Raw genomic sequence first — 17,015 nt, 5'->3', positions numbered from 1 at the left:
TTTCTTTTAAATACTAACAGTAGAGCTATTTTATTTTGGCAATTATGAAGTTTTTATGGGCAAAAAACAATCCAAACATTTTTGTTGTTGTAAGTTTACATTTTTGGCCCAATAAAAACATGAGGATTTTATTTTTTCAGCGGGGAAACTTAATCAATTTTTTGTGCTTATTCTTGAAAAAATACGACTGGCGGATCCGTGAAACAAGAAATACAATTGGTCTGGCCTTGGCTATTGTCTAAACATGGCAGAGTTAAAAATTTGATTTTTGTGCATTTCCTTGTGGACCGCCACTGTTACTAATGTTGGCTTTAGGTAGATGGCAGTTATTTTTGGTGAAAGGTGAAAATTTATAGATGTCCATGTCTGAAGTATGGGGGACATATATTCTTACTGCTTCATCATCTGGGGAAAGACTAAGAATATACTCCGAAAGTGAAACATTGTGTCCTTCATATTACAGTAGTTGACATCCATATATTTTCACTCTTTATGTGTATCACTTTTAAATGGCATTTGGGGCGGTGGGGTAGCCTAGTGGTTATGTTGAATCCACATGGGTTTTGAAATTTCTGGTGTTCCCCGCCCGTGATGGCTGGAATATTGCTAAAAGTAAAACCAAACTCAGTCAGTCAGTCAGTGTATCACTTTTAAATGGCATTTGAGACTTTATTTTGGTGAACCTATTGACTGGTGAAAATAACAACAACTTTCTTACCCTTCATTGATCAGTTTGCTAATCAGTGTTCAAAGTCAAGGAGGGTACAATGTGTGAAGCCCATTTCTGGTGTCCCCCGCCATGATATTGCTGGAATATTGCTAAAAGTGGCGTAAAACCTTACTCAAAGTCGAGGAAGTCCTTTTTATTGCCCTAATATTTGAAATGAAAAACTGATGTGATCCGATGATAAGATACTATAGAAGCAGTCTTTAGGAAACATATTTCCTTCAGTTGCAAACACTGCCAGCAATATAGCATTAGCATCTTCGTCACTTAGTTTTTTCATCTTTTCAACATTGCTTCAGGCATTGTGTATTAATTGCTTCTGATCTTTTTGAACACATTTTTAATGCAAAAAGTGACATTCTATCACTGGCAACAATATAGCACTGACATCTTCCTCACTTAGTTTCTTAATTTTTTCAACATTGCTTCATCTGTTATTGAAGACATTTTTAATGCAAAAAGTGACCTTCTATTTTTGTGACAAAGAAGGCTTTTTAGAACAGGGCTTCTTCCTGTAAAACTGTACAGAGGCTGCCCATGAGAGACAAACAGGGCTGTACAACAGGATGTTCTCACAAGATAAATACATAATAAATTGAGAAAGTATTGGACCGTGACGGTTGAGTTAATGTGACAGTAATGTGGCTATGCTTCTGTGGCCCCCAAGAATGAGATCAGCTGAGCGTGGTGGGAGACCAGCTGTTTACACTATACTCCAGTAGACTTTGACGCAGTTGCTGTAAAAAAAAAATGGATTTTGGTCGTGCATATTTGTCTTTAGTTTCGGTAGATATCGGTGTTAATATGTGTAGCCTGTTTTTAAGTTTTTGTAATTAAGGTTACTAGTCAGTAGTCATGTGACAATCAGTACTAGTTTCTTGCCAAGAAATCCTTGCTCATGAAATCTGTTATTGGTAATTTTCTAGTTTAATTAGTTTTGGTTAATCGTATGGTTAAAGTAGTGACTTAAGTGGAAAAATGGATTCAATACACCAGAGGTATAACATATGTACGATGTCTATTTTTTGCTGGGATATTGCTAAGATTATGAAAGTGTAAAATCACACTGACTTCTCCATTTTGGGTATGATATTGCTTGGCTCCTGAGCCTCATGATTCAACATGTTTTTGTTATTGCAGTGTTTTTCTGGGTAAAGGTGTGTGTAGCAGAACATGCATGGCATAGTAAAAAGTATTTGCTTGGTTCCTCAATTTCTAATTTTCTGTCAGGTTCCATCTCTTAAGTTTGCTGTAGTCCTATGGTCTTGGGTTTGAATCCCAAACTTGCCTGATTTGTGGTATATCAGCACATGCCCATGCATTGAGTGTGGCCCAAGAGGTAAACAATCAAATGAACCAGCACTATTTGAGGTCTACTCACTCACTGAGCTACTTGAGGTCTACACAGTGTGATGAGGGGCAGTGGGGTAGCCTAGTGGTTAAAGCGTTTGCTCATGCCGAAGACCCTGGTTTGATTCCTCACATTGGTACAGTATGTGAAGCCCATTTTGTGTCCCCTGCAGTGATATTGCTGGAATATTGCTAAAAGCGGTGAAAAACTAAACTCGCTGACTCGTGCTGTGATGACACTGGGAAAAACGTCAGACTGAAATTTGAGCCAAATACCTGTTCTCATTCTCGATCAGTTGCTAATCCAGTTCTTTTTCTCACCAATAATCACGGGTGATATTTCTACCAATTCTTCCCACCACTGTAGATGTTACTGACTCAGGTTTCAGACCTGCCTGTCTGGTGTTGCAGACAGCTGTGACAGCAGCTATAGTCTTGTCTTTCTCCACAGTTGCACATTTATGTCAAGTCAAAGATGTTTATTGTACTTAAGTCCTCCGGCCCATATAGAAGTAATACAAGCATACATACAGCACATGTTACAGACATTTCACAAAACAATTTACAGCTCAGATAAGAGATTGTTTCTAAGGATTCATCTTTTACGTAAAGTGCTAGATTATATATTACATTTTCATTTTTGGAGGATAGAATGGAAACAAAGGCAGTTGTAGGATATTTTAACAGATAATTATTTGGGATATATTGTTTTCTGAAATCAGCATAATGTAAGGTGAGGAGGAGACCTTTGTCTGGTGTGTTGGTTGAGTATACAAGAAGTCCAGCTTATAAAAGTACACGGAAAGTTTTATTGTGAAACAAGTTAGTCAAACTGTGCTTCCCTTCACTCTGTTGACAGTTTAGGACGTCATAATATATTAAAGTATTCTCTATGCCCGATGTACCCCTTTTGTTTGATAGGAATAATCAGTTGTCATTCTGTTTAAATATACACTTGACATACTATGAAAATGTTATTTTTGTCATGCAAAGATAAACATGCCTATGATACCTCACATATAATTGAACTAATATCATGAAGAGATGGTCGGGAAAATATCTAAAAAAAATTGTTTCCATACAATCAACATAAAGGTTTTATGAAGTTTTTAATAGTTAATTGTTATCGCTCCAAATATGCACACTTTTCTTGCCTGACCGAGGCTTTGGAGTTTGTTATTCTTTCCTTTGTTACTAGTTACTGGTTCAGTAGTTGATCATGCTGAAAGCATTTATATAAAATGGAATAAGTGAAAATATTTTTTCAAGACACATGGGAGGTGATGTATCAACTAAAGAGTGGGATGTCTTTATTTGTCGGTTAATGAAAACTAACACACAAACATTGTGTTTTTGAACACTGCTGCTGGAGATATCGCCTGGAGCAGTGAGTGTGTGGATCTTCAGAAACATACAATATAACTGTATGGAGATAGATAATTACTAGTGACATATTTCTATTGGTCCTTTTAACTAATGGACTGTTTAGAAAGGACTAGGGCTGGTGCTAATTTCCATCATTGAGGGTTCACTTGCTACAAGAAAACATTTTGTGAATTTACGGAATATGGGTAGTGTATTGTGATACGAATTGTATTGCACCTGTAGTAGCAGGATACATCTTGTATCATCAGGGATCAGTTTAGCTATATCAAGGCTGCACCAGTACAGGTAAAATATTGAAGGTAACTGTTATTGTCATGGTGCATCCAATGCAGGTAGCATCTTTTACTTAAAGTGAATGGTAGTAGTTTTATTGGTTTAAATTTCCTGCATTAAATGCTTCTTCTATTGTGTGATTACTAGAAAAATAAGAAAACATGTCTGTTTGGGAGTGTTTACTAGGACTGCTATTACTGGTATCTGCAATACATTTTCAAATAATTCGTATTGCAATATTGTTACTGAGAAGTGATATGTTGGATGAAGCATTAACAAATTATATCATTATCTATTTAGTTTAAGTTCATATCTACACAGACTTTCATTCATCTCTGATGTTTCCCATTATAATTAATTGAGAAAACAGCATATTTAAAATGCAATGAACTGCATAAAAGGAAAGTATCCTGAAAAAATCCAGCCTATATTTGCCATGGATGTTATCAGGACCATATCATTTGTTTTTCGGGCCTTGTTATGTATAATGTTGAAGTAAGGATCTGAATGTACAATCAATGCCAAGGGTTTAATTCCCCACATGTGGAAGCCCATTTCTGGTGTGCCCCGCATGATATTGCTGAAATATTGCTAAAAGCGGCATAATACTAAACTCAATTTGACCTATAGAGATCTGAAGGGCCATATCTGCGTTCAATGATTTCATTGCAAGATTTATCCATGTTTCAATTTCAACTCTATTTCTGAGACGCTTGATACTGCTGTATTGTTTACTGTTTGATGTGCTTTTAGAAAGTTTGGTCAATCTTAAAGATTGTTTAAAAATGACGAGACCATAATTACAACCAGTTTTGTATGTAAGATACTGGAACAAAGTTTAGTGATACTTCATTCCCTGTGTTATGACGTGTGAGTTAATGAAGGTCTTTATGTTGTGTTGGAGCTTGCTTGGATGTCCCACTCAGTTATATATTCCATGAAGGAAACATGTTAATATCATACTGATCTAAGTTGATGTACTCATTTGAGATTCCTTCATTTTAGAAACCATGCATGTGGAAGATTGTTCTTGTGTACTATAAGCGACATAGAGATATAATGTCCTGAAATCAGTATTGCAAGATATTGTGGCCTAGATAAATCTTTCATCTGTTTTTTGATGACATGTACACACTTATGTAATGGCTTGTACATATCCCAGTCTTATTGGTTTCAGACTGTCAAGATGGTCAGTTCCCAGTGATGGCGCCCACAACGCTCCAAAGAATGATTTTGCGCCAGCATGGCTAAAGATTCCAGCACAAGAGAATCCTGTAAGTGTTTTACCGCCATTACAAGAGCTGAATAACTGGGAATAAGATAAGTATCAGTGACTGTTTGGGGGCAATATTTTTATGTGATCTCCATGGAGGACTGACTTAACAGGAAGTCCTCCCTAATGCCATCAAACAAAACTTGCCAACAACTGATGCTGTTGATGTTGCTGTGATCATGCATGTGGCATTGCCAACAAGTTTAAGATCCTACTTGGTTTTAAAAGCTTAGTTTAAAATACATGCCCTAATTCTCTGAGCATGATGATTTAATACTGATGTTAGCTTTGTGATAACCACCAACCTATATCTGTAGCTTTCATCGCCACCAACCCATGCATGTAGCTTTCATCACAACCCGTTCCTGTAGCTTTCATCACCACCACCAACCTATGCCTGTAGCTTTCATCGCCACCAACCTATGCCTGTAGCTTTCATCGCCACCAACCTATGCCTGTAGCTTTCATCACCACCAACCTATGCCTGTAGCTTTCATCGCCACCAACCTATGCCTGTAGCTTTCATCGCCACCAACCTATGCCTGTAGCTTTCATCGCCACCAACCTATGCCTGTAGCTTTCATCGCCACCAACCTATGCCTGTAGCTTTCATCGCCACCAACCTATGCCTGTAGCTTTAATCACCACCAACCTATGCCTGTAGCTTTAATCACCACCAACCTATGCCTGTAGCTTTCATCACCACCAACCTTGCCTGTAGCTTTCATCACCACCAACCCATGCCTGTAGCTTTCACCTAAATCCAATGCCTGTAGCTTTTACCATAATCCAATGCCTGTAGTTTTTACCTTCAACCATTGCCTGTAGCTTTCACCTTCAATCAGTCCCTGTAGCTTTCACCTTCAACCATTGCCTGTAGCTTTCACCTTCAATCATTCCCTGTAGCTTTCACCTTCAACCATTGCCTGTAGCTTTCACCTTCAGCCATTGCCTGTAGCTTTCACCTTCAACCATTGCCTGTAGCTTTCAAGTTCAACCATTGCCTGTAGCTTTCACCTTCAACCCCGTGCCTGTGATTTCATCACCAACAGTAAAAGGCGACTATCCAGATCGGGTTGTCAGGCTCGCTGACTTGGTTGACACATGTCATCGTATCCCAGTTGTGTAGATCGATGCTCATGCTGTTGGAATACTGGATTGTCTGGTCCAGACTCGATTATTTACAGCCTGTCGCCATATAACTGGAATATTGCTGAGTGCGGTGTAAACTATGCTCACTCACTCACTCACTCACTCATCACCTCACTCATCACATTTAACCCAGTAGCCTGTAGCTTTCAGCATAACCAACCCTAGTCTGAACAGCGTTACTAACCCATTCTTTTAGCTTTTTTCACCCCAAACCCTTGCTTGTATCTTGCATTGTGTCTCAGCTGATTGGTTGGTAAAATATGAAAATCAAGGGCTGGTAATTTGACATCTTGGTAACCAGGATAATATGGATCCAGGGGTTTATGTAGGTTTAGCAAAATGCAGAGGTACAGAGAATGTAGACTGGGGGTTTATGTAGGTTTAGCAAAATGCAGAGGTACAGAGAATGTAGACTGGTAGGCTTATGTTGATTTACAATGCAGTCGGTACCATCCACCTAGAATGTGGACCCTGCATGTGTCTGATGATAACTCTACTGTTGTGATGACATGCTTCATCATGTTGCATCATTTTATTTTCCAGAAGTCATCTGGGTCCAAACACTCTGAGCACATGTCTGATAAAGCTAACCGCCCACATAGAGAAGAGAATTACCACAATAGTTTCAACCGCTATGGCCCAGATTATGCTAGATTACATAGACAACATTCATTTGACAACTACTTTGAAAGTGGTGAGTGTGGTTAGTAAGTTTTTTAAAGTTATGTTTTATTTTGTTAATGTTATCCAAAAGATTTAGTGCATGATTGAGCTTTGGAAAGTAATGTTTCTTGTTTCATTATGACAATGAGACCCTGCTAGTATTGAACACCCCTTGTAGACCTTTTCTTAGAGTGATATATTATGAAAGAAAATATGACTATATGAATTGACTTTTGAAACTAAGAAGGTGTTTGTATTCCTCTCTGTTAATGGGGGAGTTTTCACATACTGTAATCGTAGTTATTTTCGCGTGGGATTAATTTTCGAGCTTTTAGAGCAAAAAGATTGTGCGCCAATAATCATACCAAGCGAAATATTCATGGTGAAGTCATGACAAATACTCAAGTAGGAACAACATGCAATTTGTTTATTCTCTCAGATAACAACATCAAGGCAATTATTCCCGGTCCATGTTTACAAATTACGAGATCAAACAATGTCAAGAAGTCCACAGATGTTCGCCTACCGGTAATTCCTCAACATAATGTACTTATTTCACAGCAATCACTTACATACTGCGTCTACTCACGTCTCGAAATGAAGTGTAGTTGACAGTAAATGGATACGTATACATATTTTGTTTAAGCCAAAAGTCATAATTAGTGTAGCTGGGCGATCACATGTTGACAACAAAGCGACTTTTAGTAGTGGAAATAAGGAGATCGCCGCGAGAAACCTCATTGGTGACAGGTTAAATTGTTCCATGCATAAAACTATCTGGCAATACACCAAAAGCCATAACCTTAGTTATGATTATAAATATGTTACATTTATAGAGCACAGCCTGCAATGAAAATGACACAAAACTAGAATATATTTCTCTTTAAAAAACAATAGTTTGGGATACTATCTTTTTAAGATCACTGCATCTCGGAATATTATCGGGTACGTTTGAACTAAATCACCGGTAGGGGACGTGTGCACTGCACAGCTGACTGCTATTTCCGGCGCTGTATACGAGACAATTACACACAGTAATCTTAATACCTGCATATAAGGCAAAAACAAACTAGAACTGAATAGGTAAATAATCTTTTCTAGCGATGTTTAATTGCAAGTTTGACGTCTTTGGTCTTCTTTTGCATGTTCGTTCACGCTTGTCAGCCACAAATCACAATGTTGACCCGAGTATAATCCCGCCTCTTTCTGATTGTTTTAGTAAACACGATTCAATTATGGCAGCTAGCTTTGATCATTTCATGACTATCGGTTGTGAAAACTTTGTGATGGATGCCATCACTCAGGTGTTTGAAATGCGCGAAAAAACAACTGCGCGAACAGGCCTTTTGTGAACTTTCCGCGAAAATTGCACCCCGCGAAAATATATACGATTACAGTATATGATAGTAATATGTCAAAGACAGGTCCGAATTGTGCTTGGTCTCATTAATTAATACAGTAACTCAGTCAACATACCCAGTTGACATTTGTGTGTTTCACTGTCTGGAAGCAGGAGATGGTATCTATGATCAGCTTAATGTTGGTGTGCAGTTTGCAGAAATTAATCTAGACATGATTTAAGGCCAAAATCTGGCACACAAATGTCTTTAAAAATGTTTGTAAAATTTCATAGTCAGTGTTGAATACCACTGAATGTAAGAAAATAAGAACATTCTTGAGATATGCATTACTTTGAGCTTTGCTCCCACATAAGCAGGCATACTGTCATGTAACTAGACCCGTTCATAAACCCATCTCATTCATCAAACCCATCTAATCGTAGTGACAATTTCCCAAGATAGATGTCAGAATGTTCAGTGTGCTAGATATTGTTGTTGCATGACACTTTATTTAACAAGAATTGTAATTTCAATGAATGTGTATTGCACCATGTTATAAGAAAAGTAAAGGAATTATTCTGTAGTCTCAACCTCATGACTTGAAGAATGGATATTTCACTCTTTGAGATTTTTGGCTCTCTCTGAATAAATATGGCAACCGACAGTACTTCAGTCCTCGGATGTATTTTATAAGTCATTGACTGATACCAAAGTTATTTCCTTTCTTTAAGCATTGTTTGCTGCTATGTTGTTTTCAGGGAAGCGGTACCCTCCAGGACAGGGCAAGTATAGACACCACTCAGTAGATGACGAGTTCTACCCATATCCTTATGGTCACTATGGATACTACAATGGCTACTCAGGATATGATAAATTTGGAATGCAGTACAGCTCTCAACCATCACTGTTTAGGCCTCCTCGTGATGGGAAATACCAACATCCCAACACCCGATTTGGGCAGGTATGTAGCAGTAATTGATACAGATTGTATTTTTTACTCGAAATTGTAGAGATTCCAGTTTGGAAATTTTCTCCAGCTAACCCATGCACGTAGTTAGAGGTGATGGACTTTATGGATCCAGTAGTAGGCTTGGTGACTTGGTTCATGGCATGCTCATTTGATCATTCACTGGATTGTCTTCACCAGACTTCATTATTTGAAAGGTATTGCCATATTGCAGGAATATTGCAAAGTCTGATGTCAGTGAACAGTGTTTGTAGTGAATAGGGTTGATTGGATGCCTTAGTGTTAAGGCATTCTCTCTGCAGTCTGAAGGCCTTGATTAGATTCTTCACATGAGATCAATGTATTAAGCCCATTTCGTGTCATTTAGAAGGATGTATGAAGCAGTTACGAGGATAGTTAAATATGATCGAAGTGTCCTTGAGATGTACTTCTTAGATTTTCAGTGTAAGTTAAGTACCTCATTGACTTACCTCTTAATTTCAAATACTGAGTAATGTGTGTGAATTCTTTTGGTTTCATAGGACATATTTGTCCTATACAAGATCAAATAATTGTGATGAATAGTTTTTATAAGTATTTTCCTTTTCCTTGTGAAAAGTAAATTTCCTTAAAGGGATTGTGTATGAAAATCTATTAAGCTTCTACAATTTTCCATGAGTGAAAATCTGAAATATATTTGCAGAAATGTCTTGCAGCAAGAACATGTTCACTTTACTGCCAGTTGTATTTAAGCGCGTAGCCTGACCCTGTTTTCTTTCAGCAGCTGAATGGAGGCTACCCTCCGGGCTACTATGATCTCTATCCCTATGATTATTACCCTGGCGAGCCCCCCTATTATCCGGGCTACCCGCCACACCCCAACAAGCGCAGCTACTATAACAAGGAGTCTCGCAGCAACTCAAAGGAGAGCAAGGAGAAGGAAGGAGTAGACAAGAAGGAGAAGGAAGGCGAGAAAGAGCCGCCATTCTCAGATGACTTTGTAGGTTCTTTGTTATTAATCTTAATCTTAGCCTTCTTCTACAAGGCAATCTTAGCAATGCAACTGTGTCAAGTCGATGTGTGGCAGTTGAGGGTGTCAAAAATGGCTTTGTTGAATAGGATCATTGTCATATCCAATGTATACTAGGGGGGATTAGATCCCCAATCAAACTGTGGTTGTTGTAACAGACAACTATCGATCAGGTCTTACGCATTTTAGATGTCCGTGAATATGTAGAAAAGTTGACATTGAACAAGGTATACAAGCCTTCTAGGCAGGGACTGCTTATAGTGAGTTCAATGTATGTAGCAGGGAGTTAAGTTGGCCTTCAAAACTAGGGGCCCACAGAACCCTGATCACTTAATTTCATTGGACCTTACAGAAAATATAAGAGTCAAGTAATGAAATGATGTTGCGTACTGTACTGTGGTGATTAGTTTAATTACAGGACCGTTATATTTCTTGTTGAGAATTTGGTACAATGAATATTATAGTGTGACTGTCGGGGCGCAGTCAATATTTTCTCTGTCCATTTCATACATTTGCGAGTATTTGATGCTTATTTCTGTGTTGTGCAAGACCCTGACATGGTGCTTTGATGGCTTGGCTCAAATTCCTGAAGTTTAACATACAAAGATCTGAAATAGTCAATACTTGCATTGAATTTAGAATGATCTTTAATAGGGCTGTACCTAAAACAATACCCTGAAATATATTTTGGTATATTTTATCATTGAAGGTCTTTTCATTTCAGCCATCTTTAAATGGCAGTGAAGATACAACGGAACCTAAAACCACTAAGTCGCCCAGTGGTGGAGGAGTGTGGGGTAAGAATAATACCAAAAAAAACCCTCTTTTATTTAATCATTGTAGTGCTGTTGTGCTATTGTTGTCGCAAGAGATCCTGAATAAATTCTAAACATGCACTTTAAAGAAGTAAAATTAGTTCAAGTAAAGGTCATTATGCAAATTTATAATTATGTGTCAGCTTTAACAAAGGGTGTCATTTGGGCACTCAAGACCTTGGTTTGTGGTAGGGCTGCAACGATTCACCCAGACCTTGATTTCGATTCGATTTTCGATATTGGACCCTTTATTCGCTCAATTTCTATTCAATTCTTCAAACAAGTAAAAACATCAGATTTCATTTAACTCTCAGAGTCGACTTTTTTAGCATGAAATCCATCATCAACTTGGCGATGTCTATTAACAACAATTCTCATTTGATAATTTGGGCAGCATCAACCAATTACGTTTTGCCTTATTTCAGGGCTCGAAATTGCTTGAGTTGGAGTCAAAATTATGTTCTCGCTGTGTGGAAATAATTTAAATAGGTACAGTCAAGTCTTGTTAATCCGATTGTCCGTTGCACAGCAAAATGTCGGATTAACGAGGAAGTCGGATTATCGAATTCTGATTACAGATCACGTTCATGGTCAAAAATTTGTGTTCATAATCCTCATTGCTCCTCGCGTATAATAACATCTTCAGTGACACTTGGCAGTGTATTCACGGGTAATTATCGCACCCCTTGCTAATCTCAATGTCAGATTAACGGGATTAATTACTAAGTAATTACGACGGTCGGTTGTAATTGGGCTGTCAGATTCGGAACGCGGGACTGTCGGATTAACGCGACTAAATTACGTTTATTCAATTTGTTACCAACAAAAGTGTTGGATAAAGCCGATTGTCGGATAAACGGGAGTCGGATTAACGAGACTTACTGTCTTCAAATATCGAATCGAAATAGTGATAATGGTTATCGAACTAAGGTGCCAAATTCGGTTTTCGATGAATCAAACCAAATTGTTGCAGCAATAGATTGTGGGTTTGAAATCCATTTGGCCCTCACTGTGTTTCTAGGTAAGACAGCACAATCCCCATAGCCAAACTTATTGGTTTCCCCAAAACTGTAAATATTTTGGGACCTGTATCACCTTGGGCTTTCCTCCTTCATGAAATAGTGGTAGAAGCAAAAATAAACCCAACTCATTTACTCATTCTTTGATTGTAATAATTTTTCAGACAACCGTCCAATAAACAAATCGGGAAAGGGAGACGATGGAGATTACATGTTCCGAGATGGCAGAAGTCAAGGAGGGGCCAACATCTACAAGTCCTTAATTCCAAAGGTCTGTACGAGTTGAACATTTCGTGTAATGAAATTCCCAGCTACAAGGATAACCATCGTTAAAATGCAACCTGTTTCTGATGAAGGTTTGGTCAAAGTTGTTAAGTTGAACCGAAAATGCAATATAGGGAGCTGTCAGTGTTGCATTAGTTTGATAAAGCTTTCATGGTGGTGGTTGGGTCATGGTTTGGCTTATCTGGTCTCTTAATCGCCTTGCTACGGTATTTCCAGGGGACAATTGTGAGAAAGAACCCACGTGAGGGTGCCCGTGTCAACGGAGGATATAAAGACCAGTCTCCCCTAGCGTCTGTGAAACCCATGTCACCTACTCTAGCTCAATCCGGGAAAGAGGTGTGTATTTGGTCATCAGTTAAGTTTATGGATTGACAGCCTGCAGCAACAATGCACATAACCCAAAATAATGCGGATTAATTAGATGTGTTCCTTTTTCTGCCTTGTCAAGTGGTATTGCTACAAAGCAACAGCAATAATACATATACAAGTGATCATATGTCATGGGTTGCTTTTATGGTGTGGGCATTGTCTGTAAACACCTCAGAAACCACTGGACCATCAATTGGATTCTTAACGCCAACGATGACATCTGAATTTGTTCCAAGTGGCACCAATAGAACGTTCAGTATGGTTGCCAGGGCAGCCATATTGAAAAACAACCCAATGGCTATTATTCTGCCATTTTCTTACAAAATGAACTGAGTATTTTGAAGCAAGCTCAGTACATGTGTCCAATTTATGATATTTTTACCTTACTTTGTCTTCTCATTCCCTGGAAACGTGAACGTGGCTCCACAGTAATAGCTTTTCTGAAGTCATTTTTTCCTTTGCCTCTTGTAAGTTTCGTTAAATTGGATATGCAGAAAAAGTGAGGTATAGTGTTTGTTTTGATATGTTTTGATTTTTGGCTAGACTACAACTGTTGACCTTCACATTGTTCTGGCATTACTGCCTTTTCTGAAATCTTCTCCACCATAACTATGATAATAATTATCATGATAGCATTAACTTTTCTGATAATGAAGTAATGTTTCAGGTGTAGAAGATAGAAGTAGAATCTTATTTACTTTGCATGTGTGAATGTTGTTTGGTCAACAATTCGAGTATTTCTGAAAAATTGGTTGATAGGTCCAAATGTAATTTAGATATGATGCTTTGATCAAAACTTTTAAGGTGCTTTAACATTCAAAGTGGTTGGATTTGAGAAAGTTCTGGTCTCATTTAAGTTTGACGCCTGGTATTCAAGACGCCTGTTATAAATTTATGTATAGTTTCTGTTGTATTCAAGAAGGTGGATCATTTTCATACAAAGAATCGTCTGTCTGAACACCGTTTTGTTCATCCAGTAACTGGAAAACTTATTTGAATTTTATTCAGATTTGGGGACCGCCTTCTTTGTCTAAAGGAGAGGTGCAATGCAAATGTTGATTATGATGTTTCAATTTTAAAGAATCAATTTAAGAAAATGAACTTAGGAAAGTTTGTTCAACCAATAACTTGAAAACTATGCAAAGTTTTAATCACAAGTTACATCTCTTGAACTCTAAAAATTCCACTTCAAATTTGTTCAACAAATAACTTTCAACCATTTAATGCATTGTTTTCAGATTTGGGTACTGGCTTCTTTGTTTATAAGAAATATCCAGTGCAAAAATTTGATACTGATCATGTTTTTTATTGTTGTTCAGCTAAAGTTGGGTTGGGATTATGAGTGAGCCTTGCTCACAGTTTTTGGCTTGTCAGATTATGATCAATTATTTTTCCTTATCCTGACTCATGATCTTTTGCTTATCTCCTTCTATGCGAATGTTAGTGGAACACTTGAATCCCTTGTAGTTCCCTACAGCAGACGTAAAAGTTCTCTCACCCATGAGTTGCCTCCCTTTTACCCGCGCAAACAGTCATGTGATGTGCCATGCTTGTCACTCTCTCCTTCATCACCCAAGCGGATATGGGGCGGTGGGGTAGCCTAGTGGTTAAAGCGTTGGCTTCGTCACCGAAGACCCGGGTTCGAATCCCCACATGGGTACAATGTGTGAAGCCCATTTCTGGTGTCCCCAGCCGTGATGTTGCTGGAATATTGCTAAAAGCGGCGTAAATCCAAACTCAGTCAGTCAGTCAGCCCAAGCGGATGGTTGGGCGAGCACTGGAGTCATGTATATGTCAGGGTAGAGACTGCGATCTGGTAGTATTTGAGATAATTTGTGTGTCAAATACGCATATACATCTCATCAGAGATCGATTAATGAAGACATTGCCTGCCGAAGCAGATGTTTTTTGCTACCTGAAGTACCTCTCAGATCGGCTAGAAGAGCTTCAGCCATGTTCGCGAAGATCTTCACACTCAGAAGACTCTGTCATCATGGCAGATGAAGGTTCCACGAACCTTCCAGATGCGTCTGCGAACCCTCAACGTTCGAGAACGTCAAGAAAGTCCTCTCCGAGATCCAATCGATCCTCATCTAGATCCCGCAGCCCACGCAGACATTTGGGGGAACGTTTGCGAAGGGAAGAGGCAACGCAGGGTTCGCGAACCCTCAGATCAACAGGCGATCTTAGCAACACAGGTATCTAGAAGGTTCGCGAACCCTTAGATCAACAGGCAGGATGATGACGTCGACTCTATTGACATTCGGCTGAATAAAACGAAGCAATGATTAAAACATTCAAGAATCCGCATTCAAAATGAAAACTGATGGTTTTGTCATCGCTTATAACTCATCAAAAAATATCAGTAACATTTGCGATCTCTACAGCTTACAACCTGCGTAACTTTACAACCTGCATAACTTTACAACCTGCACGAACCTTACACCTGTAGTAGGTTCAGTTTCGGACGACACCCTACTTGATGAGGGGAATCCCTTCATCTACAGGGATGTGGAGGTCTTATCCTGGGTAGCAGATGGCTTGCTGTTATTGTCGTTCACTCACTCATTCACTCACTCCAGCCCAACAGAGACGTACTGCATATATGCTGATGACTTCGACTCCAATATGATATCACCTATGAAGCCGATATCTCAAGTACTGGAGAACTTCAATGTGACCTTCTTAAAGGGCTTAAGGTTAACAACGCCTTTAAGAATCCTTGGACAGACGTACAGATGCTTCTGGTTGTTCATGGCTAGGAGATAGACGTGTTTCACCTCGCTGTCTCCAACCCATGGATTTGTATCCAAGTAATCACCAAAAATATACCCCTGGGATTTAACTAAAGCCTACATACATTGCAACTAGTATGTTTGAACATTGCTATCCACATCCACGTTTTGATAATAGAATCGATATTGGTGACTTTATCAACATACCCGACACACGTTCACAAACATCATTGGAAGAAGTCATTCAAGCGTCAGAGGTGGTGGGGGTGGCTGAACTCATAACATCAACAAAAACTGCTCTACAGGATTCTATTGAAGAGGTGAGAATGGAGATTGCGGATATAAAACTGAAAGTTAGTTCTGTTGAGCATGATGTCCACGTGCATAGAGATGAAATATTACAACTCCGTCAAGAACTAGCTGAAACTAATAGTGGGTATGAACGACTTGAAAAACAGTTCATTCTCAAAGATATGCATGATCGTAAACCTAATCTCTTGTTACGGGATTCCGGAGACCCCAAAAGAAGATACGGAGCGAGTGCTTCGAGAGTTTCTCATAACCAAACTGAAGTTTGATGAGTCGAGAGTAAGGGAGATCAGGTTCAAAGTGGTTCACCGACTACCGATTTCCGAGTACCAACGCAAACACTGCCCCGATGCCCACAGGAGCATCATCGCAACATTCCTATATATGCCGGACAGAGAAGATGTCCTTAATGCACGTAAGCTACTGCGTGGATCAGGGAACAGATTTACCTGCAATGTTGAAGAAATGTAGAGCTATTCTCAGCCGTCAAGCAGCACAAATCAGAAAAAGTGAGAATCTCTGGACCCGAGTGAAAGTTAATGGAACTGAAGTAGTGCTGGAAATAAGGGATCCAAACATTCCGTCCTCAGCATGGAGTAAATACACTTAATAAACAATCCTCACCGATCTTCAGAGCGAGTTAGAAGTAACGTGCGAATGGAAGAGTATAACAATAACATCCAGCAAATAAATATTATTTGCAGATAAACTAAAACATGAACTGTCTATTTCATAGCTCCAAGCGGAACATAAACTAAATACACTGCTACTTATGAAAAACTTGAAAATTATCCAACAAGATTGGTTAATAGATCACTGGCAAATTTATTGCTAGAAACATAATGTAATAAGAACGTTTAACCAGTTATCACCCAAGTATTATGATCTTTCCAATGTTTGCAAGTGCAGATTGTGCGCGGTAAGTTTCCCGCCTCCGTACACATTGTTCTGGAAGCATGGACGCCTAGCCTTGTCACAGTGTGTGATGGGAATTCAATAATATGGATATAACTCATTCGTATGGACAAGAGCATATGTGAGTACCCAATTTAAGTTCTTGTTTCATGTTACAAAATGTACATAAATTTTGCATCTACTTGGAGAACAAACTTATGACGCTCTTCTCGCAACATAACATGTGGCCACGGTAAATTAACTTGCATATTTTATTTGTCAGAACTATACTTCCTGTATGATATTATTCCTTTAGTCTTAGTTCGGCTGAGACATTTTGTCAAAATGATAAGTTTGGATATTACGGTATGAAATAATATCCCTTATATGTTCAGGATAATACGTTGTCAGTTACTGTTGAAAATGGCTTGAAAATCAGATGTGAGAAT

At 38.7% G+C, this 17,015-nt stretch overlaps 1 protein-coding gene across 4 annotated transcripts in view; it reads left to right on the top strand.

Annotated features, from left to right (window-relative positions):
• Positions 1 to 17,015, top strand: part of LOC124255697 (vasculin-like) — a 41,058-nt gene that overhangs the window by 6,564 nt on the left and 17,479 nt on the right. The window contains exons 2-8 of one of the 4 annotated variants that reach the window (XM_046689602.1): positions 4,914 to 5,010; positions 6,705 to 6,855; positions 8,923 to 9,125; positions 9,871 to 10,110; positions 10,865 to 10,937; positions 12,139 to 12,245; positions 12,476 to 12,595. In XM_046689602.1, coding sequence (XP_046545558.1) covers positions 6,735 to 6,855; positions 8,923 to 9,125; positions 9,871 to 10,110; positions 10,865 to 10,937; positions 12,139 to 12,245; positions 12,476 to 12,595 — 864 coding nt within the window. In that variant the 5' untranslated portion in view covers positions 4,914 to 5,010; positions 6,705 to 6,734. Of the gene's footprint in view, positions 1 to 4,913; positions 5,011 to 6,704; positions 6,865 to 8,922; positions 9,126 to 9,870; positions 10,111 to 10,864; positions 10,938 to 12,138; positions 12,246 to 12,475; positions 12,596 to 17,015 lie in introns of all 4 variants that reach the window. The other 3 variants (XM_046689603.1, XM_046689600.1, XM_046689604.1) reach the window with 3 other exon arrangements.

Source organism: Haliotis rubra, unplaced genomic scaffold (assembly GCF_003918875.1).
Source record: "Haliotis rubra isolate DU_JTF1 unplaced genomic scaffold, ASM391887v1 Scf606, whole genome shotgun sequence".
NCBI lineage: Eukaryota > Metazoa > Mollusca > Gastropoda > Lepetellida > Haliotidae > Haliotis > Haliotis rubra.
The sequence above is the reverse complement of the archived record's forward strand: the minus strand, read 5'-3'. Positions and strand labels throughout refer to the sequence as shown.